The sequence below is a fragment of the Notamacropus eugenii genome, chromosome 6 (genome assembly GCF_028372415.1).
Source record: "Notamacropus eugenii isolate mMacEug1 chromosome 6, mMacEug1.pri_v2, whole genome shotgun sequence".
NCBI classification, from domain to species: Eukaryota; Metazoa; Chordata; class Mammalia; order Diprotodontia; family Macropodidae; genus Notamacropus; species Notamacropus eugenii.
This window is the reverse complement of record NC_092877.1, coordinates 50,737,839-50,765,231: the sequence shown is the minus strand read 5'-3', so window position 1 is coordinate 50,765,231 and position 27,393 is coordinate 50,737,839. Positions and strand designations below refer to the sequence as shown.

General features: G+C 47.0%; 1 protein-coding gene and 1 long non-coding RNA gene across 14 annotated transcripts in view; one reads left to right on the top strand and one right to left on the bottom strand.

The window, feature by feature from the left end:
• Positions 1 to 27,393, bottom strand: part of FGFR3 (fibroblast growth factor receptor 3) — a 92,151-nt gene that overhangs the window by 23,316 nt on the left and 41,442 nt on the right. For 2 of the 13 annotated variants that reach the window (XM_072619996.1, XM_072619998.1), the window contains exons 4-10: positions 26,778 to 26,831; positions 22,161 to 22,211; positions 8,925 to 9,094; positions 7,885 to 8,008; positions 7,463 to 7,653; positions 4,847 to 4,997; positions 802 to 992 (exon numbers count right to left, since the gene is read on the bottom strand). In XM_072619996.1, coding sequence (XP_072476097.1) covers positions 802 to 992; positions 4,847 to 4,997; positions 7,463 to 7,653; positions 7,885 to 8,008; positions 8,925 to 9,094; positions 22,161 to 22,211; positions 26,778 to 26,831 — 932 coding nt within the window. Of the gene's footprint in view, positions 1 to 795; positions 993 to 3,357; positions 3,503 to 4,846; positions 4,998 to 7,462; positions 7,654 to 7,884; positions 8,009 to 8,924; positions 9,095 to 22,160; positions 22,212 to 26,777; positions 26,832 to 27,393 lie in introns of all 13 variants that reach the window. The other 11 variants (XM_072620000.1, XM_072620001.1, XM_072620003.1 and 8 more) reach the window with 8 other exon arrangements.
• Positions 3,442 to 5,789, top strand: LOC140511043 (uncharacterized). The gene is made up of 3 exons (XR_011969419.1): positions 3,442 to 3,659; positions 4,199 to 4,276; positions 5,360 to 5,789. It is a non-coding gene; the product is annotated as an uncharacterized lncRNA (long non-coding RNA).

Below are 27,393 nucleotides of genomic sequence, written 5' to 3'. Positions count from 1 at the left end.
TGGAAATGAGGCAGGCCCTTCGAGGATCAACTGAAGAATATTTAGATTGGAGAGGACTTGGGGATGTGAGGCAGGAGAGGCATCTTCAAAGACCTAAAAGGTCGTCATGCGGAAGGAGGATTTGTTCTGCTTGGTCCCAGAGAGGAGGACTAGGAGTTACCAGGAGGGTAGATTTTGGATCCATGCAGGATAAGCAAGTGGGACGATTCAGTAGCACCAAGGCCTCCTTCCTCTGATCTGGTGAAGGTGGAGCTCTTGAACCATCTTTGTCTAGATGGTACAAAGATGTCAGATCTCAACATATCATGAGCATGTGCTCTTATTCTAACTGAAAATATTAAGTCATTCTCTAAAGTAGCTCCCATTTCCATGGTATCTACAAGGTGCTTTTGAGGTGAGCGTGTATTGTCACATTTATTTTACAGATGAGGAACCTGAGTGAAATGGCTTGTCTGTCCATAGTCATAATTAATTAATTAGCAAGGGTCAGAATTTGAACTCGGGTCTCCTGATGAAGTCGAGCCCTCTTCTCATTCCACTATGTTCCCTGCTTATGAACTAAATCTTATTTATTCTAGTCACTGGTGGCACCTGAGGCTTTTCATAAAAATTTTTGTATTAAAAACTAAAAAGAAATACATCTGATGTCCAATTCCAAAGCCAAATGGTTGAGTCCAGAATTCCAGGAGCCTGAAGGCTCTACGCCCAACCCCTCTCCAACTTTGGCAGGCAGAGGGGAGAGGAGCTAGGGGGAGGATGATAGGAGGAGGGGCTCGGAATCTTGTATCTACTTTCTGTTACCTGTCGCTTGAGCGGGAACTTGGAAACCTTCTGGACAGTGGGGGTGTTGATGGCCTTCTTGGAGGGCATCTTCAGCCGACAGATGGCGACGGCTACTGCCACCACCACAATGAAGAGACAAAACCCAAGCCCGTAACTGAGAAGGCCTGCAAAGACGCTGCCTGAGTCATCCACTTCAACCATCTCTTCAGCTGGGGAACGATGGGAGAGCTGGTTAGGGACAGAAGAAGCAGGAGGAAGCCCAGGGACAGGGTGGGAAAGAGAGGGGTAGGAGAGGAGGAGAGGGAGGGCATGGGGAGGTGGGCAAGGGTCTGTTCCAAGACATAACAGCCCCCCTTTTCTTGCTGTGGCACCTGCATGTACCCCTGTGTGTGTGTGTGTGTGTGTGTGTGTGTGAGACAGAGAGAGAGAGAGTGAGTGTGTGTGTGTGTGTGTGTGTGTGTGTGTGTGAGTGTGACACAATCATGATTTAGAACTTTTAAGGACCCTTAGAAGGCATCAATTCCAACCTCCTCATTTCATGGATGAAAAATGCAGAAGAGAGGGAGTACCCAAGGACACTCACCCAAAGCCTCAAAGGCTGAAGGGGTTGAACTAGAATTCAGGCCTAGATAACCTGTAATATGTCAGTTCGTGTCTTTCCCAGTTCCCCTTCCCTCTGAGATAATCTCCAACTTATTCTGTCTTTATCTTATTTGTACATAGTTCTTTGCACATGGTCTCCCTCCATCAGACTCTAAACTCTGAGAGTAGGGACTATTTTTGCCTTTCTTTGCATCTCTTGCCCTTAGCACAATGCCTGGCATCTGTGTAGCACATACTTAGTAAATGCTCGATGACTTCTTTTTATTTACACGTGTGTTTGTCTTTTAGGGATCTCAGAAGCTATCCCAACATTTTGTCCTCATTTTACAGATGAGGGCAAACTGAATAATGTGCCTGGGATTACAGATTGTTAAGTAGCAGAAACAGAATTCAAATTCAGATCCTCTGACCACAAATTCAATGCTTCTGGACACAGCAGAGCACAGAAGAAGGAGAGCTGGATTTGGCTCCTTGAGACCTGGAAGATCTGAGGCCAGTCAATTTCCCTCTCTCAGCCTCAGTTTCCTTATTGGTAAATGAGGGGGTTGGACTATGTGCCCTCCAGGATTGCTGTCTTATGATCCCTGTGTGACCTGTTAGGTGTCTGTGGGAATCTGCATGTTGGTTTTGTCCCTGTGTCTGTGTGGATGCATCATAAAAATCTGAGGCTGGGGGAAAAGACCCTCACAGAGGGTATCAGATGGGCCAGGACAATGTTCTCTGCATGCTCTTTTGTACAGTTGTAACTGGGCTTGCTTCTAAAAGTCAGAAGGAAATTTGCTTGTATGTATGTGTGTGTTTTGTTTTTAATTCCTAAATAAAAATAAGTAAATGAGAAAAAGTTTTGGGCAAAGCTTCTGGGGACTGCTTTCCTAGACATCCCTCGGGAATTCTTCTTTCCCTGCTTTGGAAAGGGCACTAACCAGGGTTCTAACCAGACAACTCCTCCATTGGGGATGAGATTTGCCAAAGCTCATCTCAAAATGCAGCATTAGGGACTAAGAGGTAGAGGTTTGGGAGAAGGCACGGGGACAATGGGGAAGGGGAAGAGGAAGAGGGGGGAAGGCGACAGGGAGTCAAAGAACTTGGAATCCCAAGAGGGCCCTGGATGCACAGAGCCAAGGGCCCCTACCTATTTGTGGATGGAGGCCAATTATGGCCAGCACAGCATGTTGTGAGAGTTTAGCTATGCCAAAGGAGCCAGTGGGTACGACCCCCCCCCCCAGAGCTTTCCACAGCTTCCGAGTGGCTGAGGTTAATTGTGGGGATAGATGGGCGAGTATGTTAGGGCAAAAGGCCTCAGACACAAGCCAGGCCACTGTTTGCTGTGTTTACATGTGACCTACATATGTGCCGGGTGAATGTCTTTATACATGTGGGCAGACATGCCTGGGCAAGAGGGCCCTTCTATGTAAATTATCTCTTTCTTCTTAGGATCCTAAATAGGGTACCAGAGCCAGAAGGAAATTTTAGGAAATCATCACTTTGCAAATGAAACAACTGAGACCTAGGAAGTGACTTCTTCCAAATCTCACAGCAAGTCAGCAGCCATGCTGGGACCAGAACTCAGGCGGGCTCATTGTATACCAGAGTCCATGCCCCTGGGACTCACTGTATGGTCAGGGTGGGAATTTCAAGGCCCAGATGACTATACTATTAAGATATTCTGCCTTCTGAGGAAAAACACTGAAGGCAATGGTGTTGATAAGGGAAGGAAGGGGAGAATTCGATTCTGTGAAGGCCAGTCTAGACAGGATTGGCAATTTAGGATCTCAATTTCCATTTCCAATTGAATTTGGTTTCCCCAGCCCCATGCATCCCATGGTGCATGGCCAACCTTGGGAAGGTCTTACTTTCAGCCCCACCCCCCCAGGCGGCACTTTGGCATTTCTAAGAATCCCCCACTGCAGTGTTCCCAATAGGAAAGAAAGGGCCCAGACCCAGACAGGAAAGCAGGGGGGAGAGGAATACCTGGGAGCACCATCAGCCAAGCAGAGTGGTGTGAGAACCCAATAGAATTCCCAGCAAGACAAGTATATTCCCCCGCATCCTCAAAGGTGACATTGCGCAAATAGAGAATTTCTAGTTCCTTATCCGTTGTGTTAACTCCTGCCGTCTAGAAAGATAAAAAGATACACCGAGATAGGAAGGGCAGCGAGAGATCGAGGAAAGGGAGCTGTTCAGGTCCCCAGCACGCAACGCAGAAGATCACCAGCTTTCACAGCCACATTGTCCAACACAGACTGAGAACCAAACCAAACCAAATGGAAAAGGTAATTCACACGGCCCCGTCTTCCCTTTCATTCCAGACCCCGCTGGCAACCTGTAGTTGAAAGCAAGGGTTCCCTTCACCAGGCATTTACTCTGTCCCACTAAAGCAGCAGCATGCAAGCGAAATCATCTCAATGGAAAAGTCACCCCACAATGTGACTGGGGGCAGTGTTAGTACAGCGGGCTCAGGGAGGAGCTATGAGCTCGAGGGTGGGGGTGAACTTGTGAAGAAAAGAATGGCGTGGCTCATCTGTCTGAATACAAGACGGTAGGCCACTGAGTTAGAAGGGAGCTCATCTAGTCCAACCTCCTCATTTCAAATGAGGAAACTGAGGCCCAGAGAGGGAATAACAGAATCTGCACAGCTGACAGGTGACAAGAGTTGAGACTACAGGTTAATACCGCTAAACAACTTGTCACGTGCCATACACTGTAGCTTGAGGATCAGTCAAGGAAAGGACAGAGGCTAGAGATGGGTAGAAGAAAGCTGATTAGAATGAAGTGAGTGCACTCATTAACAATGCTGCTTGTCTTTTGGCAGGCTGGGCCCTGGCTCAGACCAGCGATCATGTTCTTCTAAGAAAATAATCACATCATTGATAGGACGGAAAGTTCACAGGTGAGCTCTGCTAGCTGGCATTTAGCCCAATGTCCCTCATTTTACAGAGTGGGAAAACCCATGAAGGACACAGCAAATGAATGGTAGAACCAAACTCAAACTTAGGTCATTTAAGACCCTACCTCATACCTAGGGCCCCTTTTACTTTGCCATATTTGGACAGGAATGGTCACAAGCACGCATTCCTAAGTCTGGCACTCATCAGGGAAATGGGGTCAATTTCTAGAAAGAGAGAGGGTTGAGAAGTGTTTCTGTGTTTAAGAAGTTCAGTCACTTTATTGTGGGAATTTTTCCATTGCATTTGATGATTGACCTTTTAATCCAAAAGTATATACATATATTATATATATATATATGTACGCTGACACACACACACTATATATATATATATATATACATACATATAAAAACACACATATACATAGCACAGAATTAAGATCAAGCCATTCAGCACCAGATGACAGTGTGTAACCAAATGATTTTTTAAAAACTTGATCAGTTTCTGTAAAGTGTTAAAAGCTCATTCCTGCGTGTTGCTAAGGCTTTGGGACAGAGTCAGTCTACAATTACCTGGTCTGAATTTGCGAATGTGGAGCCAAAAGGGCTTTTCGGCTATGCCTACGAAATTGTTGGCTCTACAAAGGTATTCTCCTTCATCCTGTTCTGTCACATTGAACAGATTCAGGCTAGCGTCTGCTTCAATGGTAGTGCTGACCCATGACTGCAGGAACAGACAGAAACCTGGACTTCAGTACACCACAAATACCATCCGCCGCTGGGCGCTGCGCAATTTTTTCCCAGCCTTTGGCTCTTTTCCCTGGCCTCTGCCACACCATTCACATCCCTCTCCTCTGTCACTCCTCCCCCCCCCCCCCCCCAATCTGACATCTTTTCCGGTGCTCTGGATCCTAAGAAATGTGGGAGGAAAATTATGTTATCAACACACACGCACACACACACACACACAGACACACACATATACACACACACACCCTTGGCACACAGACTCACACAAATGTCAGAGCAGGAAGGCACCCTCTCGAGAATTACATTGTTTATTCCCTCCTGCCTTTTGCTTTACAGATGGGGAAACTGAGGCTAAAACTTGTATCTAAAGCCATAAAGCAAGCATAGAATGAAATGCAGAGGTGAAGGGGAAGGCTGCACCAACAGAGGTGAGAAACTCTTGTTTCCTGATGGCCCCGCGAAGATATGTACTGTGCTCCTTCACAGAGGGGGATTAGCGGGGACAGGAGTCTATGACCTGACTTAGCAAATACGATTTCAATTATCAGAGCTCCAAAATGGAGTTTGGAGACAAAATACAAACTGCAGAAGCAGCCAGAGCCCAGCTGCTGGCTTGGCTTTTTTGAGTGGTTATATTTTCCACTGGGTACAGGACATTTCTTTTTTAAAAAGGGCTGAGCAGAAACCATGGGGGAAAGCAGAAGATCACACAGGCAGATGGGCACGCAGAGCCCCCAGGCTCCACACTTCCCCCTCTGCACGCGCCTTCTCCCCTTTTCTTCCCTGGGCTTTCTTCAAAGCAGGCTCTAAATCACTAGATGAATAGGTCTTTTTGAGGACTTTGGTGTCTAAACCTTATTGGGTCTTTCTGGAAGTTTCCTCTGTGGCTGCATGGGAGGGAGTGGCAGGGAGGGGTAGATGAAGAGCTAAGCCAAATCATCTCCCCAAATTCTGGGGAGGAGCCCAAGCACAATCATGGGAGAAGGGACCCCTGTGCAGCTGACTCCTTGTGGAAACTGAGGGTTATAAAGCAGGCAGTACCTACTTCCTCTCTTTCTCCTCTGAACATATCTGACCTCTGCTATCAAGGAGCTGAAGAAAACATTTCTATCACCATGACACCTTCTTGGGATCAAAAGTTTATTTTGAGTCAGATTCTATGGAGTTTGAAATCCTTTCCTTCCCCACCTGGAAACCAAAAGACAATCAAGCTGGATGGCATGGGAGAGGGAAGCATATAGATAGGGTGGGAAATGGATAGTGGTGAAGTCTGGCTTGCCCTAGACACCCCCACCAAGCGTCCTTTCCCTAATTCAAGAGTCCCATCTCATAGGAATGAGAAAGACTCCACATGTCTGGCATGTAAGGCAGACAAAGGCTTAATTATTTCTCAAGGCTCCTACTATTGGAAGAGATACAAAGGTCTTCATTTTGTTGAGAGAGAAACTGAGGCACGGGAGAGAAGGCAGACTCCCTGGCATGGGTAGCATTGGAGGCAGGCTCTGCATCATGTGTGGGCTATTGAGAGGTACTCAATGGGCAGGGATAGTTGAGGGCAATGCTGTTCTAGATTTAAGGGGCATAGTGTGAACAAAGGTAGAAATAGGGAAATGTAGACCATGTCCAAGGGACAGAGGAGGGCAGTAATGTGGGAAAGCAAGGTGGCTCCTGACTGTGGAAGGCCTTGAATGATGGACAGATGAGTCTGTGTTTTATGCTATAGCCACCAAACATTCCTGAGCAATGGGAGAAATGTGGTGAGGACCCTATTTTAGGATAATTATATCAATAACCTATATGGGTTATTGGATGGTTATTGTTCCTGGATGGGAAGGGTAAACAACACTGAGATAAGAAGACCATGAAGGAGACTGGTCCAAGCCAGAGGTGATGAAGGCTTAACCATGGCTGGACGTGACAGATGCAAGAGAGCATAGGGAGAAGGAATCAATGGGATTCACAGGCTGCTAATTCAGGGTGAGCAGGACATGAAGCTTCACAGATGAAGAGAGCAGGCCCCTTGGAGAAAGGAAGATTTGTGCCAGTTACAAGAGAGAAGGGATTAGAATCTGGGCCACACAGCTCCCAGTCATAAAGGGGTCATTACCATCCCCATTTTACAGAGGTGGAAACTGAGGCAAACAGAAGTTAAGTGACTTGTCCAGGATCATAGAGCTAGTCAGTGCCTGAGGCTGGATTTGAACTCAGGTCTTCCTGACTCCAGGCCCCTCGTTTTTTTTTTTCCCTGGCTTCAGCTAGCTGGTTCTGAGGAATGAATGAGATTCTATTTGTAAAGCACTTAGCAGAGTACCTGGCACACAGTAGGCACAAAGTGTTGAGGATGAAGACATATGAACGCCTGCTCTGGAGTGAGAAAGAGGAGGAAAAAAATGCTATTTCTTCTCCGCCCCCCCCTTTACCCAGGACCTGGCTACGAACCTTGAGGACGGTGACGTAGGGTGTCCCGTCTGGGCCGTACTTGCTACCATTCACCTCCACATGTTTCAGCCACTGAATGTGGGGCTGGGCATCGCTGTACACCTTACAGTGGAATTCCACGTTGCTCCCCACTACCACGGTCTGGTTGGCCGGGAGGCCGGCCTGCAGAATGGGCCGGTGTGGGGATCTCTCTAAAAAAAAAGACCAGAGAGGACCCAACTCTAGACTTGTGGTGGGCAGGGGTACTCCCGGCTAACCTCACGGAGATCTTTCCGACCCCTTCCCACCACTCCTCCAAATCCTCTGTCTGGACACAAATGTAACTGTGAGATCCATAAACCCACTTAGCTGGTGGAGAAACCAAAGCTCGGAAGCCTCCAGGAGGAGTCACAAGGGAATCTCCACCTGGGGCCGAGACTCACCCAGGACGTCCAGCGTGTAGGTTTGCTGTATGCTCCCGTATTTGTTCTCTACCACGCAGGTGTAGTTCCCTCGGTCTGAGGGCACCACGCTCTCCATGACCAGACTCCACTGCTGGTGTCTCAGCTACAAGAGGGACCAATGGGAAACAGTGAGGTTGCAGGCAGATCTTGCCGAGGGATGGACCACTGAACGTTGGAGTTGGGAAGGACCTCAGAACAGAGACTTTCAAAGCTGAACGGTGCTTTGAGGACATCCAGAGATAGGAAGTGATTGGCCCAAGTCAAATACTGAGACTAGAACCCAAGACAGCCCAGCCCTGACCTGGCCTTGATGAAAGAAAATGGAACATTGGGGACATTCCAAATTATACTCATCCTTCAAGATTGGGCAGGGGGGATTCTTCTACAAAATGTTCCTTAGGCAGGAGGACTCTTCTGCAAAATATTCCTTGATCTGGGAATGATCTCTACATTCTTCTACCAAAGGTGCTTTGTTTATTTTAACAGAAGGAACACAAGATTTAGAACCTAAGGACCTGACTTTGAATTCTAGCTCTGCCATATGCTATTTTTTTTTTGACTTTTAAACCCTCAGGAGCTCCCAGAAAGGAATTCCCTTTACCAGAGAAGGTTAGTAATACCTCTGCAACTTACAGTCAAGAGTTGCCCAGATCATTGACCTTCCTAAAAATGACCTTCCTACGGTCACATGATCATCATGTAGCAGAGACAGGACTCAAGCCAGATCTTTAGACTCCAAGGCAAGGCTTCTCCTACTGGTTTAGTCTTAAATTTTTGGTCTAGCTTCTTCTCCTGTAAAATGACAGGTTTGGCCTCAATGACCTCAGAGGTCCTTTCGATGACGCTAAATATCCTACTTTGTATTCCAGGTATGGACAACCTGGTCCCACTTTCCTTTTGCAGGTTCTGAGTTCTTTTTAGGGGCAAGGACTCATTTATCTCATCTTCCCCAAATACAGCACATGCTGTGGATGATTAAGGGATGCAGAGGGTACCAAACCCCAGATACTATCTCTCACCTTAATCCCCCCAATCCTATGTTCTCCCTTGAACTCTCTGCCATTCTTCAGCCAGTAGATGGAGGGGGTGGGGTTGCCTGCAGCTGGACATCGGAAGCGGACTGTGTTTGCAGCTGGGACAGCAAGCAGTTTCTTATCCATTCGCTCAGGCCGAGTCCAGTATGGGGCACCTGGGAATGAGGGAAAAAAAGATGGAAAAGATCAGGAGGTGAAGAATTCTCTCCATCTTCCACTGCACCAAAACAAACAACTGACCCTGTAATCTGAGAGAGTGAAGATGGGAAAGGGAAAGCCCAGAGACTGCATGGAGGGAAGAAAAAGCCATGATCAAGGGACTGAGCTGTAAGAGAGCACAGAGCTCCAATCTAGTTTGACCCCTTCATTTTGTAGAGGAGGAGACTGGGACCCAGGGAGTGAAAGATGCTTTACCAAGTCATCATCCAGGGAGGAGCCAAACCAGGATTTGAAACCTGGTCCTTGCACATTAAGTGTAGTGCTCTTCGGATCCACCAAACTGTGAGGAGGGCAGAAGTCTATTAAGCAGGGTTCCCACTCTCAGGAACCTGGCTAGGGGAGGGTGCAGAGTCGGCCACTCGTAGTCACACTCATAGACTGTGTAATTTGGCACAAGTTACCTCCCCTTTCTAAATTATAGTTTTCTCATCTGAGGAATGAGAGCAGTCAGAATCAATGTTCTTTGAGGCCCTTTCAAGAGTAGATATTCTTTGAGTGTGTACTCTAGCATACTCTGATGTATAGCCTTGGCAGAAGGCTTTGCATAACTGGGGAGATAATATGAAATTGGAGTCAGAGCACCTGGGTGGGCAAGTCATGTCTGCTCTAGGTCTCAATTTCTTCATGTGTAAAATGGGGTTTTTAATTTAAAAAAAAAATTTAACTTGACACAAACACCAAATGAAATATCCATACACTTTGCAGAACAAAATAAGGAGGTTATCCATGAAAGTGCAAATCTCTATTAGGCAGCGGGTGCATTTCCTTTGAAGCATGTAACTTTCAGAGCTATCCTGCTTGTCTGTGATTCTTTCTGTCTCTCCTTGTTCTACTCTCATTTATAAAATGAGGGGCAGCTAGGTGGCGCAGTGGATACAGCGCTGGACTTGGAATCAGGAAGATTCATCCTCTAAGTTCAAATCTGGTCTTAGACACTTCCTAGCTGTGTGATCCTGGGCAAGTCACTTCACCCTGTTTGTCTCAGTTTCCACATTTGTAAAATGGGTTGGAGGAAGAAAATAGTAAACCACTCTAGTATCTTTGCCAAGAAAACCCAATGGGGTCACAAAGAGTAGGACATGACTAAGGGAATCTAGGTGGTGCAGTGAGTAAAGTGTCGGGCTTGGAGTAGGGAAGACTCATTTTCATGAGTTCAAATCTGGCCTCAGACATTTGGTAGCTATGTGACAATGGTTAAGCCACTTTACCCTCTTTGCCTTAGTTTCCTCATCTGTAAAATGGACTGGAGAAGGAAGTGGCAAACTACTCCAGTACCTTGGGCAAGAAAACCCCCAAATCAGACATGACTGAAATGACCAAAAGATTAGATGACCTTTCAGTTGTCTTTCAGCTCTAAACCCAGCCTCCCATGACCCTATGACTAGAATTGAAGATGAGGAGGGAGTATTGGGGGAGGGGTGTTATGTTAGAAAGAACGCTGAATTTTCAGTTAATTCTGGAAATGCCACTTGGCACCTGTGTGACCCTGAGCAAATTATTTAACTTCTCTGGGCCTCAGTTTTCTCATATGTAAAATGAATTGGACCAGATGATTAGAATGGCCTTCCAACTCTTGATCTATGACCCTAGTAATAACTCTTTTCCACAGGGCTTTTAGGTTTACAAAGACTGTTAGCCCTTTCCTCAAGGGCCAAACACCTACAAGATGAGGAGTATTACCCCATTACACAGATGAGGAGACCAGAGGCTCACAGGTTACATGGCTCATGCCAGAGGCAGGGCTTGAACCCTGGGCCTTTTCTTATTCCCAATGCACTCTTTGGTCTCTCAGTCCTGGTCTTGTCCTCCAGCACACATGGCTGTTTCCTTTGGTCCCACTCAGCTGCTGAGGCCTGCTCGGGCAGGCAGTTGGACTCAGGGACTGAGAATAGACCAGAAGCCAGCCCTCCTGGGATTCAGAGGCACGGTGCCCAGGGAGTATCCAGAGAGCCTCTGCCACTCCCCGTAGGGGTGCGGCCATCCCCACGCTGCTGGGGGAGGCCGCCTCCCTCGGTTACAAATCCCAACACTGAGGGAACCCTAATGATTTTACGGGTTTGCACTTTTTAATATCTTCTCACGGTGCTTCTGGGTGTGCCTGGGCCAACAGAATCTGTCCGGCTGCGGTCTCCCCCCACCCCTGACCCACCCTGATGGGCAGAAAGCTCCTGGCTTAGGCAGAGAGTGGGGCCCAAGGGTGTATGGATCTCATTCTCTGGGCAGAGGAAGGAGTCCCTGGAGTTAGCACTTTGGGGCCCCTCAGAGAGAGGCTGGCTGAGGCATTCCTGCATCAGAGGAGACTCTTTTTGATCTGACCTTTAGCTTCCTTTCAGACCCAGCCCAAGCACCTCCTTCCACACATCTGCCCTCAGCTGTCCCACCAATTCCCTTGTGTTAATTATATATGGATACACAGACATATATACACACACTATATACATATATGTATGCACATGTGATAGAGATACACATGTGCACACACATAAGCATTGTGCCTAAATACACATGCATACACATTGCACAAATACACAGTGCCCATGTATGTATATGTATACAAGCACAGTGCACACATGTACAAATCTGATCACACACATGTGCACACATTCATGTATATGTACACAAGCAATGTACCCAAACACACGTGCATGCACATGCACACTGCATGAGCACACAGCACTCGTGTGTACGTGTACACAAACACAACACATACATGTACAAATTTAATCACATGTGTACATATGCACAGCACACACACAATGACCATATATGCACAATGCACACGTACACTGTGCACGTTTGTACCCAATCACAGTGTACATGTGTGCACAAATATGCACTATGTAGCATCAACATACGTACACAAACACAGTGTGCACACGTACACAGAAACACATGGCATATATATGCCCACCATGCACACAAAGATGTATATGGTGCTTGTGTGTAAACACACATGTACACAGTACACACAGGTACACAAACATATGCACACGTGTGCTGTCTTCCTCATTTAGAAGGAAAACTCAGATGAGGGCAGAGGAAATTTTATTTTTGCATCTTTAGCGCCCGGCACGCAGCAGGTGTCTAATAAATACGTAGTGACTGACTTCACTATTATCCCCAAGTTGTGTGCCATGAGCAAGTCGTGGGAATCTCTCTGAGCCTCAGTTTCCTCACCTGAAAAATAAGGGGACTTGGACTAGCTGACGTTGGTATTCTTCTGAACTCATGAATCCCAGGACAAGTAACATAAATGTGCCTCAGTTTCCCCAAACTGCAGATGATGATCCTGCCATTCCAGCCTAGCCAGAAACTACTCCCCTGCCCTCCAATCCCCACCCAATCTTAGAGGAGAGCAGGAGGGCTGATCTAAGCCTTTTTACAGCCTGGTTTTTCTCTTTGGATTTGGAGGCAGTATTGTCTTGTTAAGGACTGACTGTCTCTGGGATAGGCAGTATTCACTCCAGGGTCTGGGGGAGGGGCTGCTGTGTGCTCTACAATGGTTCCCAACATCAAAAAAATACCAAAGATGGGGGGGGGGGGGGGGGGGAGAGGGGGAGAGAGAGAGAGAGAGAGAGAGAGAGAGAGAGTGTGTGTGTGTGTGTGTGTGTCTTTAGGTTCCCAAAGTGGTGTTCTGCCTCCTATATTTTTATACTGTGTAATCAATGTCCCTCTGTCCTCACTCCAAAACCTCTGGTGACAGGGAGCTCATCACCACCTCCCTCAAAGAAATGTCTTTGCCTCAGAGAGCCTTGAGCTCCCAGAGCTGACCCCCATTCCATGAAGCAGATAAAACTCCTAACCAAAGAGCTCACTTCCTGAATCAACCCATCTGATGGCTGCTGATTCACAGGCGAGCAGGGCTCTCAGGGGCACCAACCACAGGAGATTTTTGTTCGATCTTGAGAGACCTGGAGATTCTCTTCTATTTGACCTCATCCCACCATCCTACTGCCAGGAACTGTGCCTGCCAATCTCACCCCCCCCTAAGGGTGGTGATTGATGGAAGAAACAAAAAGCTTACAGGGGGAAATATATTCCTAACAGCTCTCCTCTTACTAAATAGCAAAAGACTGGAAACAAATCCAGGTGGAAAACATTTGGGGAGCAAATGAACCAGCTGGGGTTCCTTAATAAAATGGAATATTATTGTGCTGTAAAAATGACAAAGATAATGAAAAAAGACACAGGGGATACAAATGAAGGGGTGCAGAGTGAAGGAGAAGTGAAACATACACACGGACTCTAACCATGTAAACAGCAACAGAATCCAGAGTACACAAAGGAAGAAAATAATTCAGCAGGGAGCTCATTAGTATTTTATTAAAGTTAATAGATGTTTTTTTTAAATTTAAATGGAGTTTGTTTTCCTGTATAATTCCTTAAAGTCTTTTCATTTTGGTTTCTGTATCCTATGTCTGAATTGCTAAATTATTATGCTCAGAATAAATTAAAAAGCAAAAATAAATGTAAAACTTCCAACAACAGATTGCACTAATCTCACCTCTCTATAATTCCTGCTGCAAACACTTGGTTAATCATTCTAAAATGCTGCTCTAGGGCCCCAGCTCAAAGGCCTTGAATAGCTCCCTACTGCCTATAGGAACAGGTCCAAACTCTCCAGTGCTCACTGAGCTCCTCTCCTTCCTTAGTTGCCTTTACTGTCTGCACCCCACAATTTAGTCTATTTGAAAGGGGAAGGGAATAGCATTTATCGAGCACCTACTGCATGCTAAGCACTTTACAAAATATCTTTTCATTGGATCCTTCTAAGAACTCTGACCTTTGCAGAGTGCCGCTGCCTCCACTAACTAGCTGTGAGCTCTGCCACTACAAACAGATGCTATGCTGACCCACATGTTGTGTGCTGTTGTTTTCAGTGTTCTCAGCTGTGGATTCCTGGTCTTGCCTCTACCCACCAGACTTAAAGTCCCCTAAAGATAAGGGATTAGGCCTTTTGAGATCCTCTCACGGCACAGAGAAGCAAGCTTGGCATCGATTCCCAGAACTCTTAAAAAAATTCACATTTCAAAAAGGCAGCTAGGTGGCCCAGTGGATAGTGCCCAGCCTAGAGTCAGAAAAGTTTATTGTTGTTCAGTCTTGTCTGACTCTTCATGACCCGATATGGGATTTTCTTAGCAAAGATACTGGAGTGGTTTGCCATTTCCCTCTCCACTCACTTTACAGATGAGGAAACTGAGGCAAATAGGGTTAAGTGACTTGCCCAGAGTCAGACAGCTAGTGTCTGAGGCTGGCTTTGAACTCAGGTCTTCTCGACTCCAGGCCCAGTTCTTTATCCACTGCATCAGAAAGACTGTTGTTCAAGTCTGATCTCAGATATGTTGTGACGCTTGGAATGTTTAACTTTTGCTTGCCTCAGTTTCCTCAACTGTAAAACGGAGGTCATAGTAGCATCTACCTCTCAGAGTTATTATGAGGATCAAATGAGATGACATTTTGTAAAGTGCTTAGTATACAGTGTGTTCTATAAATGCTTATTTCCTTCCCCTTTCAAATAGGCAAATTCTCTGGGGCTTCCTTTAGCTTATGGATGACTCTTTGGGAGAGGGGAAGTCATATCCAAAATGAACCCCCAAATCCTATTTGTACCAAGACCCTAACTCAGACTTCCAGGAAGGAGGGAGACTGAGGCACACATTGTGTGAATGAGGGTTGGAGGAAGAGTGACCTTTTGTAAAATCACTGACTCCAGTGTGGAGTCCAAGGACCTGGGTCTCACCAGTCTCTGGGTGACCCTGGCTACCCCCCTAATTGCTCGAGCAGTCTAGGGTCTAGAGTCTAGCTTCCTCTCTATAAAACGAAGATGTCTTAACCTCTTCTGTCTCTGGATCAATGATCCCAGCAAGAGGGAGCCAAGGGAAGAGATCTGGAGAGGGAGCAGAAAGAGTATCCTCCTGAATCCAGACAAAACTCCCCTGACATTGGCACTGGTATCTAATGGAAAATCAGGCCCAGGCTTGGAAGTCAGAGGATTCAGAGAGTAAATCCATCCCCCCATTTTACAAAAGGGGAGAGTGAGACTCTGAGAGATTATAAAAATCTGCCCCAAGTCATGTAAGTTGTCACTCGGATTCCAAACCGGTGTTCTCCTCATGAAGTCACACCTGCCACCTGAGTTCAAACCCCAGCGCCACCATCTTAAAGCAGTTTGTTCCCACCACTCCCCCCTTGGCCTCGATTTACCCCTCTGTAAAATGGAGATAATGGTGCTTGCCCTGTGGTGGTGAGGATCAAATGGATGCTTTGAATAAGTTCAAAAAGACCACAGTCATAAAATCTGTTCATTATCTGGGGCTCCACTCTCTCCTGCTCCCTTTCTGAACCTTCCCCAATTACACCCTTAACGAGGCTCCCTCTCCCCAGTAATTAGGAAAGAGGGAAGAAGTGCTTTCTTGGTGTTTGAGAGCCCAGGTTTAAAGTGTGGGATCTGGGGTCACAGGGAGGATGTTGTGGGAGTCAGGGCCCCTCATCTCCAGTTCATTGGACCCCTTCCCCATCTGGGTCCTGACTCCCTGGCATCTTGTGGAAGGCCTTGAGTTATTGCCCCATGCCGGGAGCTGATGAAGCCTGAGTTCTGATTTCCCCACCCCCTACTCCAACGGCCAAACTGGTTTTTCTCCTTCCTGTGGGCTCAGGTTGGAGCCTTGGGTCTTCAAGCTGCTACTTGTGCTACTGAGAGGGAGAGGGGCAGGTGGAAAACTCGGGGTTGGGGGACACAAGAGCCATCTCAGAAAGGCATCTGGGCCTGCCGAGTCTCCACTGGCTGCAGACACCACTGACTGGGGAAGCCATCTGAACTCAAAGTGTTGGAGGCTCCTCTGACCCCAGGCTCTGCATGTATCCCACCGCTCACTCCAGCTTTACTGTGTCATTAAGGGTTAGAGGTTCTGGGAAGGGAAGGAGAGTCAGGAAAAGAGGAAGGAGGAAAGGGAAAAGGGAAAGGAAGGAGGGGGAATCATAAATCCAGAGCTGGAAGGGGCCTTAGCAGCCGTCAGCTAGTCTGTTTTTCTCATTTTACAGATGGGGAAACAGAGGCCCAGAGAAGGAAAGTGACTTGCCTAAGGTCACATAGGATTCCAACTCAGGCCCTGTGATTCCAAAGTCAGAGCTCTTTTCTTTGTATTAATGAAAAGGAGGAAGGAAGGAAAGAAGGAAGAAAGGAAGGAAGGAAGAGAGGGAAGTAGGGAGGGAGAAGGAGAAAGAGGAAAGAACAGAGAGGATGAAAGAGAAGGTGAAAAGAAGAGGAAGAGAGAGGAGGGCACTGATGTTTTCCCTGGCAGCTTGGACTCCTCCCTTGGTTAAAGGTGAGCTCTGCCACTAAAAACAGGTAATGGGAAAGCAAGCAAGGAGGTGCAGGGAGGGAGAGGAAGCCAAGCCGGCCAACTGGTTTCTTTACTGGGACCTGAGACAACTGCCTGCCTCCTTTAACCCAATTCCTCTCGGCCCTTGGCCTTCTGAGCTCAGCTGGCCTCTATGGCTTTCTCCTACCCCACTTATAGAAAAGGCTGGTGTGTTCTCTCTCTCTCTCCCTAATCCTGGGTTCTAACCCTGCAGCTTTCCACCCTGCCCCTTTGAGAACCAAGTCCAGCAGCATCTTTCTCTTAGGGAAAAACTCTCTTTTGAGGATTGGCTTTTCATGACTTTTGCAGAGTGCTGCTGCTGCCACTAACTAGCTCTGTGACCTTGAGTAACTCACTTCTCCTCCCTGGCAAGCTTAGAACAACAACCCAGATTGGGGTCACTTCCCAATGTCTGCCCACTCACCTCTTCCACAGAACTCTCTCTTGTAACAAGTATAGCTAAATAAAATCCACCTGTCAGGTCTGACCAAGCATCCCATCCCCAATCTGTACCTAGAGTCCACCATGCTTACCCAAGAGGAAGCCACTGGACAAACAGAGCAGAGTTCTGATGTCTCTGCACGTTGTTCCCTGGGCTCATTTTCTTGCCCTGCTGAACACACAGGGCTGTGTTGAGGATCAAATGAGATAACACAGGATTTAAAAGTGCCTTGTAGCTGAAAAAGCCCTTTAGAAGTGTGAGCAGTTATTAACTGCATTATCAAGCAACTTTTCGGTTCATGGGATCGGAGCCCAATCTCATTTGACAGGTGAGGAAACTGAGGAAATCTACTATCCAAGGCCCAGGTCTGAGCAGATTCAAGGATCAAGCTCAAAGAGAGAGGCTCAGAAACTTTAAATACTTAGTTCTCCTGGGGGAGGGGTCTCAGTTTTCCTTGCTGTAAAAGGAAAAGATCGGACTAAATTAGTATTGGTTTTTTATATCATACTCCATCATTAAAAAAACAACTATTGGGCACCTACTGTGTGCTAAATATTCTGCTGGGTGCCTCTTCTCTTTCCAGAGAACATTAACAACTCAGGTAAAGGCATCATAGTATAGCGAGGAGAACCCAGGATTTGGTATTAGATCTGAATTCAATCCCTGCTCTGTTACTTATCTCCTCCTCTGTAAAGTGGGTGGGCAGTTGGTAGTAAGCCAGCTGACCACTAAAGGCATTTCCCACACCCTCCCATCCCCCCTGCCCCAGCTCTATATTCTGTAGTCCCAGAACTGTCACCATTGTGATACAGCTACAAACAAAAGGAAAATTAACTGTGCTAATTATAAGATGCCTATTTCTCAGTTCCTGAAACTCTACTCCAGAGAAATGAAGGCCTGGCTACTGGTGTCTCTCTGGAGTCATAAATCTTAGTGTCTGAGAGTAAAGAACAATGCCAGGGCAGGGGGAGGTGGGGCGGAGAAACGAGGTAAGCTGCCCTTTGGCAGGTACTGGGAAGGCCCAGTGCCCGATGCAGCGCCCTTGCCAAAGATCACTAGAATCCCTGGGCCTTGGGTTCACCTGTCTGGGTAGCATCTGCTGCCAGCAGCTCCCTGTATGTCCCCATAGACTTTCCTTGGCTGCCTCTATCAGGAGTGGAGGATGGGACCATGGTTGCCAGCTCCATCCTTCCAAGGTGGTGGTGTGACAATCAGCTTAAAATAGACTTCAATTTAAAGAATGCCAATCAGTGGCGATAACCATCGGCGACTCAAGGGGTCTAATAAGGAAGCCTGTTCCCCAGCTCCTGGCCAAAAGAGATGGGCTCAGCTTGCACAATGCAAGATAGAGAGATTACAGACATGCGTGTATTTAAGCACAGCCAATACAGACGTTTACTTTGCTGGCCTATGTATGTTTGTTATAAGGGTGCTGAATTGTCTTTTCTTTTCTTTTTTTTTTGGAAGGGAGAGAAAATAAATGCTTATTAATTGATGATGGCTGCTTTATAATACAATTTAAGATCTGGAATGCATAGGCCATTTTCTTTTCATTAATTCCCTTGATAGTCTATTGTTAATTGAAAAAGATTAAAAAATACACTCTTGAGCCCAATTTGAGATGTCAAGACAAGATACTATAGATACCTCCACCAGTATCACACATAGAACCAGAACAGACCTTAGAGGTTAAGTTTAACCCCCTCATTTGACAGATGCAAAAACTGAGGCCCAGAGGGTGACGTCACCTAGTAAGGATTTGAACTTGGGTTTTCCTGACTCGAGTCTAGAACTCTTTCCACGACTCTTCTCTAGTAGCACATTCGGGGTTTTCTTGCCAGGGATACCAGAATGGTTTGTCATTTCTTTCTCCAGATCATTTGACAGATGAGGAAAATGAGGTAAACAGGGTTAAGTGACTTGTCCAGGGTCACACAGCTAGTAAGTGTCTGAGGCAGGACTCAAACTCAGGTCTTCCTGACTCCAGGGCTGGCACTCTCTATCCACTGTGTCCATTTCTATTCACCATTATAGCTACAGCCATCTGAATAGTGCTTTTAAATTATGTTTACGAAGCACTTTCCTCACAACAACCGTAAGAAATAGGTAGGATGAATATCCCCAGTTTTTGGATGAGGAAACTGGGGCTCAGAAGTGAAGTAATTTAGTAACAAAGTACCCTAGCTCCTTAGGATCATAGATACGGACTTGAACCGAGGCCTCCTGATTTCAAATTCAATTCTCTTATAAACACGATTATCTTGTCCATAGTAGGCACAGGGTACAGGGGAAGAGGGGTCAGGAGCCCCGAAGCCCTCGGGGCTGCCAATGTCTAAGCATCTTGGCCCCAGACTCTCTTCTACTCCAGGGGCCTGAACTCTCCTAGCCAAAGGCATCCCAAACAACCAGTGCCTCTTGTCCCAGGGCAGCTAGAGGCCACTTCCATCCAAGGCTACTTTCCCAGGGCCTTACTGGAAACAGAGGCAGAGGAAATTCAGTTGGAGTGGGGTGGCCATGGGGGCTGGCCAAGATTTTGAGGGGTGGCATGGAGTAAGGCCAAGGGCCAACTGCTATGTCTCCTAGCACCTGGTCTGCTCTCCCCTCCCAGGACCACCAGACAGACCCTGTCTCCACTGTGTGAGTCTTTTGTGTATCTTCTTTCCCTTCTCCCTCATAGTACTGCCCTTGGCTTCCGCTGTAGATTTCTAATTTGTTCCTGGTTTTGTCTAAGGGCCCATTTCCCTCTGATTGCCTCTTTGTGTGTCGAGCCGTTACTGGGTATGTGGGGGTTGGGGAGGGACAGGGGATGGATGGACAGAGAACATAAACTCTGCCACCCAACTTGGGCAGCCTGGCCTCCCCCAGATCCCTCCTTCCTTTCCTTCCAGCCAGAGTTCTAAGGATGGAGACCACTGGGAGGTCAGACACACAGCATGTCTGCCCTGAACTCTCTCTGATACCCCATATACTTAGTAGCCAGAAGGATTCCTTGTCAGGCAGTGTTCACTCAGGAGATTATGAGCTCAAAGGGAACCTGGGTCATTTAGTCTGACACTCTCACTTTTATAAAAGATGAGCTGAGGGTCCAAGGGGTTAAATGATATGGTCAGAATCACACAGCTAATATAGCTAAGCTAGGACCCAAACAATACTCCTCTAACTCCAAATACAGTTGTCCCCTTTCCACTGGTGACCAGCCTTCAAATCTGGATTCTGATGAACTATATTTTCTATATGTGAAATGAAGGGGCTGGGCTAGCCACTCTCTCAGCTTAAGATCTCAGAAGCTAATCATCTGTCCTTAAGAGGAAGCAAGCACCCTTCAGGAGGTCTTCAAGTAGAGATGACCATTACTTAGGTCCATGTTAGAGCAGATGCCCTCAGAGGGTCTGAAGTTCTAACTGGTTCTAAAACCAGCTCTACAAAACTGTTCTACCAAAATAGCTTAAACACAATCTAATCCATTGTCACACATCTCCCCCAAACCCCAAAACACTGTCAACCCTATTTGACCTTGGACAAAGTCCCTTCCCTTTTCTGGGTCTCAGTTTCCTCCTCTGTAAGATGGGTGGGGGTTGGATTAGAAGATTGCTATGGTTCATTTTAGCTTCAAATCTCCTGAAATTGCTATGAAAATCAGACCGGCTGTTGATAGGGGCAGGAGTGGGTTGTTTTGTTTGTTTAAAGAAAGGGAGGCAATTCATTTTCACCCTTTAAAAAATACACATACCAGCACTGGCTAGGGAACCATAAATCACTGACGAGGAAATCAGTTTGTTGGTGGAAAGCAGGTGCGCACGTATTTATGTGTATGTGCAGTATTAATGAGGGATGTGGGAAGAGGGGAAAGAGCTGGGTATGAAGGAGCAAAAAGGAAAAAAAAATCTGTCAGTGCTACCGGATGAACGGGTCTTGGGGACTACGAGCATCCCTTAACAAAAGCAGACTGGCTAGTAGCAGCTCTTTCCAGGGTCCTTCACTCAAGATGTACCCCCCTCCCCATCCACAGCTCATTTACTTATTGGGGGAAAGGCTGTGACCACCCATCTTTCCTTGAATGACCAATTAAAACTGGGCGCTGCACTTGGAATAATTAACAAGCTGAGCATCTGTTGAATAATTAGGGGAGGCCTCGCCATTCTGCCTGAGCCGGAATCCAGTCTAATTGTATAATGGGCCTGATGGAGGCCCGGACTGAAGGGAGATGTGATTGGCTTCTTTAAAGGTGCTACAGACCCCGAATAAACAGATACAGTTGGGGGGAGAGGGATAATTTTGCTTTTTTCCCTGCGGCGGTAGCGTCGGGAGAAGACAGCTGGACAGCTGCAGAGAGATCCAAGGCTGGTTGCTAAAAGTAACTTGACTCTGGCAACTTCAGCAAGTAATCCCAGGGCAGCAGAAAGGGAGGGCCCAGCTTTTCCTCCTGATGAGGAGGAAGGCTCACCTTCTCTGCTTTCCAGTCACCTTATTCACACTTGTCTTTAATACATTTTGCTTGTGATGTTGCATATCACAGTCATCTGGGATGCGGTCTGCTAGAGCCCCTTCCTCCCAAATCATGTTTAACTAATTTACATTTATTTGTATTTCTTTAAAAACAATTTCTTCTGTATACATTTTTCCATATCCGTGTCTCCCACATTAAAATGTAGGCTCATTGAAAGTAGGGTTGTTTAATTCATCTCTGTACCCCCAGCGCCTGGTACAGTGCCCAGCATACAGTAGGCACTTACTAAATGCTGACTGATTCCACTACTATGAGTTCCCATCAGGCAGGGCTTCATCTATTCCTTCCCTTGTTGTTTCAGTTATTTTTCAATCATATCTAACCCTCTGTGACCCATTTGGGGTTTTCTGGGCAAAGAAACTGGAGTGGTATAGCTATTTCCTTCTCCAGCTCATTTTCCAGATGAGGAAACTGAGGCCAACAGAATGAAGTGACTTGCCCAGGGTCATACAACTAGTAAGTGTCTGAGGCTGGATTTGAACTCATGAAGATGCATCTACCTGACTCCAGGCCTGGCACTCTATTCCCTGTGCCACCTAGCTGCCCTTCTTTCCCTCGACTCCCCCAAAACGAAACCCAACAGGAAGTGGGACAGAAATCCATATTATAGGAGTTAGAAAAAAGAACCTGTCAAAGGGGCAAGCTGGTGTCAGTCGCTCCTTTCTACCCGTCTGCTGTAAAGCCTTACTCACCATGGAGAGGCAGGTGAGGAAGGTCAGGCTCCACCGGTTGCTCTGGCACAGCTAGAGGGAACAGATGATCAGTGGATATAGCTCTGTGTGTATGAGCCCCCAAAATGTTTCCACATCCATTTTCAGAAACAAGCTGTCAATGAGGGAGGCAGGACAAGGCTCACTGTCCCCATTTCACAGTCAATAACATTTTTAAATGCCTACTGTGTGCCAGGTTACAAAGAAAGGCAAGAGATGGCACCTGCTCTCGTGGCGTTCACAGTCTAATGGGGGAGACAGACAACATGCAAACAGCCACATACAACAAGATGGAAAAGGCATCAATGGGAGAGGAGCAACAGGAAGAGGCTAGGAAAAACTGCAGAGAAAGGATTTTAGCCGAAACTTAAAAGAAGCCATGGAAGGTCATGAGGAAGGAGGAGAGAGTTCCAGGCAGGCACAGGGGTAGGGGCCTGTGGAATGTCCTGGGTGGGGAACAGCAAAGAGGCGGGCTGGTGTCATTGAGTATGTGGAGGTCAGTAGAATGTAAGGTGTGTGTGTGTGGGGAGGGGTGCTCTGAAGGCCAAACAGGATTTTTTATTTGATCCTGGAGGTGGGAGGGAGCCACTGGAATTTACTTGAATGGGGGGGGTGGGGGAAGGTGGCAGGTCACACCTGCTGAGTGGCAGATGAACTGGAATGGAGATACACTTGTGGCAGACAAGACCAGCCAGCAGGCTATTGCAACAGTCTGGGCATGAGGTGATCAGGAAAGGGAGCCTGAGGAGATCTAGTCTTTTGTCCAAGGTCTGAAGCTAGAGAGCTAGGAATCTATCTCAAGTCTCCCAAGGACCAGTCTAAATGCTCTTATTTGGAAGTGGCAGTGGAGTGGGGGGGGGGGGGGGGGGGGCTGGAAGTTCAATGAACATTTATTTGTTACCCCTTGAAAACCATCAGATGCTGGTCTTGAGAAATGGAAGAGACCTTGGAGATGATTGAGTCTAGCCTCCCCCCCATTTTTTTCTACGGGGGGAAACTGAGGGCCAGAGAGTGTGAGAGGCAGGTCCAAAAGCACATAGGGAGTAACTGGTAGGCTTTAGAACTGAAAGGGACCTTAGAGATGATTGTCTAGTCTCTCCCCCCCCCTTTTTTTTTACAGAGGGAGAAACTGAGGGTCAGAGAGGGTGAGGGGAGGTCCAAAAGCACATAGGGAGGATGGTAGGGATTGGAAGGTACTGTGACATCACAGACTTGGAATGTCTGAGATGTCCTGTTCCTCTGGGTGCCTCCTCCCTGCCCAAGCTAAGTGTCTGAAGACCTCAAGAAATGGGGAACTCTTTACCTTTCCAAGGCATCCCACTCAACCTTTGGACAACCGGATAGTTAATTAGGAAGACTTTTTTACATACAGAGCCAAAATCTACCTCTCTGACTCCAAATCTGGGGTTCTTTCTGCAGCTCTGTGTCTCCAAAACAAATGCCTTGGGTGACACTGAATTCAAAACAACCCAGTTAAAGTTTCTACCAAAGATGGGAATTTCCTTGTCACCTCTGGTCTCAGCAGCCTATGGGGCCTTCAGGCCTCAAATGTTTGGTGGGCAAGAGCCAAGGAATGAAGGTGCTCGCAGCTGCTGCCTCAGGCGCAGGCACATCCTTGTATCTAGGACAGTCTACACCTACCTTCCCACCTACAACCTGGCTCTGGTCCTTCTTGCCCACTGTACCCCTCAGACTGGATCTGTCATCTCAGCCAAAGTGGAGAAGGGGGCTTTTTATATCTTCACATGTGCGGCTTCCCTTCCCCAGTGTTTCTCTCTCTCTCTCTCTCTCTCTCCCCCCCCCCCTCCCTCTGCTCCAAGAACAGAGAGCCTCTCTAACCTGGGCTAAAAATACACGTGGCATCTCAAAAAAAATATCCACACGGGTGCAAAAGAAACACACACACATACAAGCCCTCTCAGGCACAAAAAGTCCTTCATTTGGGGATCCTGGTTGCTAAGATCTGCTGATGTTTGCTGCTATTTTGTCCAAGGGAAGAAGGGAGAATTGTGCCTAAATGAGGACTTTTGTCCCTCCCGTACCCCACCCCCCACATTAATGAATAAGCGCAGCAGCCCACTAACTGCTGCTGATGGGGCTGCTTGGCACCTGAGCCTGTAATCACCATCCCTCCCCTTGCTGGGCTCCGGGGAACAAACCCAGGACAGTGAGGACCTGTCTCAGCGAGGCTGGAGGCTCAACACCGAAACACATTTCCAGCCAGGCTGACGAGGAGCCAACACACATACAGCTGACCTGGAACTCAAATACAAGGCATCTGTTGACCAAGACACACACACACACACACACACACACACACACACACACACACACACACACACACACACACACACACGCACACATGCACGCACACACTCCAAAGTAGAAAGTGTATATTAAAAAAAGCAACAAAAGCATCCAAGCCAAGATCATTGAAGGCAATATGATGAGAGTCAGCTCCTGAGCTCTGAAGTGCCCCGGCCCAATCCCAAAGCACTAAGGTAGGATGACACAGAGCTCCTGAACTCAGGAAGCCCACAGAGAAAGGTCCAAAATGCCTTTCAACAAGGGAGGGGCCCCTCCGGCTGGGAGCCCCCAGAGACCCACCCTCTCCCTGAGCTGTGGCTTAGGGACCCTCATTTTCCACACCACAACTGTCTTTGGGCAGCTACTCGGCTCCATTTCAACAAGTTCTACCAGAGCAAATGCTGATTAGCCACCTAATACTAGGGAGATACTGAGTTCAGAGAAGAAATGACCTCCTGCCCTTCACAGCATAGTCTGACCATTAACAACACCTAGCACCTTTCCAGAGCACTTTAAAGTTTACAGACAGAACCTTATCCTCAAACCTGGTGAAGCAGGAAGGACAACTGTGATTACCCTCATGTTAGAAATGGGAGGCTGAAGCTCAGAGAAGCTTTGTCTAGAATCACAAAGTAAGTAAATATTTGAGCTGGGTTAGAAACCCTATCTTACGACTGGTATCTTTCCCAGTATGCTCTTATCATCTCCTCTGATAACTGTATTGGAAAGGGGAGGTCCAAAGGAGGTTAATCCCAATGGCAATGGGGGAAAGAGAATTGTGGCAAGCTTCCTGGCAGAGGTGGCATAGTGTACTGGGCCCTGGAGTCTGAATAAGGAAGATCTAGTTTCAGACCTCACTGGAGGACAGCAATATTGTTCGATGCAGAACTGTGAGTGATATAACTATTCTTGGCAATACAAGGGTCCAAGACGATCCCAAAAGACCAGTGAGGAAGCCTACTATCAATCTCTAGAAAAACAACTGCTATTGACTGAATACAGCCTGGAGCTGCAATTTTTCATTTTCTTCCTTTCAGATTCGAGTCTTCTTGTACAAAATGACTAATATGGAAATGTCCAACATGATTGCACATGTATTACCTACATCTGTTTGCTTACCATCTCAGGGAGGAGGGGAGGAATAGAACTTGGAACTCAAAACTTTAAATAATGTTGTTAAAAATTAAAAAAAATAAATTCCACCGGAGGCACCTGTTGGCTCTGTGACCTTGATCAAGTCACTTGACTGGTTTGTGCTTCTTGGGTGTAATTTTATGAACAAAGGCTTGAAGACTGGAGGCTGCAGGGTGGGGCAGATAGACCAGTCCAGTTCGGATGGACTGCACAGAGAGAGGAGATGTATGAGACCACAGTGTGCCACCCACCCCCCACCATCATTTTTCAATCTCCTTCCTTCTACACTCCAGTTTTTCTGTAAAATGAAGGATAAGGCTAGGTGACCTGTTTAAGGATACTGAAAGGTACCATAGCGTTCTGGGTACTGGATTTGGAGTCAGGAAAACCTACATTCAAATCCTGGTCTAAGCACTCAGCTAGCTGTGTGGACCTGGGCAAGTCCCTTAACATCGCTCAGTCTCAGGTTCCTCATCTGTAAAAACGGTGACACTAAAAGCACCTGCTACTACCTGCCAGAATTCTGGGCTGATATCATAAAGGGCTCTGCCAACCTTACAGAAGTATCCGTTATTGTTAAGTTACTTCTCCCTAATAGAATGATTCACATTCCAATAGTGTTTTAGGCTCTACAAAGCACTTTCCTACCCAAAATCTTGTGAAGGAGTGAAATTATTAGCATCCCCCTTCTAGAGGTGAACAAAATGGAGGCCCATAGAGAGGGCAAAGGACTGACCCACCCAAAATGGGGGAAAGTTCAGAAAGTACAGTCTTGCTCCAAAACTTATATGACCTATGAGAGTTTACTGCACCAAAGTTTCCTGGTCAGAGTTAGCAGTGGGTAAGAAGGGAACAGGGCAGGGTGGGGAAGGATTTCCTCCACTTGGGGTGTGATCCAAACCCTCTTCTGGGGCTGCGAGGACCCTAGTCTAGAGAAAGCCCACGTGTGGAAATTAAAGATGCATCTGCTTGGATAATCACATTTTGCTTCCTTCAGCAAATGAATGAGCCTTCCCACATACCCCCAAGCAATGACAAGGCCAGACACTGCTCACAGAGTGAACGTGTCACCTCACCTTTCAGCCTCCATCTGAATAAAGCACCAATTGCCTCTTCCACCCCCCTCAAAAAGAGAAAACAGGACCCTCAAGTCCTTACCTGCATCTTCTCCTTCATCCTCATCATCTTCATCATCACCAGAGGATGGAGACTCTTGGAAAATAGAAAAAGGTGGGGAAGAAGGGATGGGGAGAGGAGGAGAAAGCATCCATCACTCCAGGTCTGAGAGGGAGTCTAACCTGGATTAGCCAGGGTTACAAGCTATTCCCAAACCAACAAGATAAAACTTCACACCCCCCTTTTGCCCATGTGCATATCAAGTCCCCCCACTCCTTTAGAAAGTAGCCCCTTATCTGTGCAAAAAGAAACATGGCTTCAACTCTGGATACCCAGAAAACCAGAGTCTTGGACAAGGTCGCTGACAGAATCTGAGTGTCTGAGGGAACATACAGTCCAGCCTCCTTGTAAGGGCAGGAATCCCTCGTAGACCTTTTTAAAGGTGGGGAAAGTAGTGGGTGTTGGTGTGTTCACTCAGCCTCCACTTGGATACCTTCTGGGATGGGGAGCTCAGTGTTCACAATGCAGGTCCTTTCCATTGCTGGATGGTTATTAGGAATGATGGGTAAAAATGCAAAAATAAATTTTTGAAAGCATTTAGTATCATTATGACCAGAAAGTCCCTAGGCGATAACAGGACTCCTGTCTGTGTGGTGGC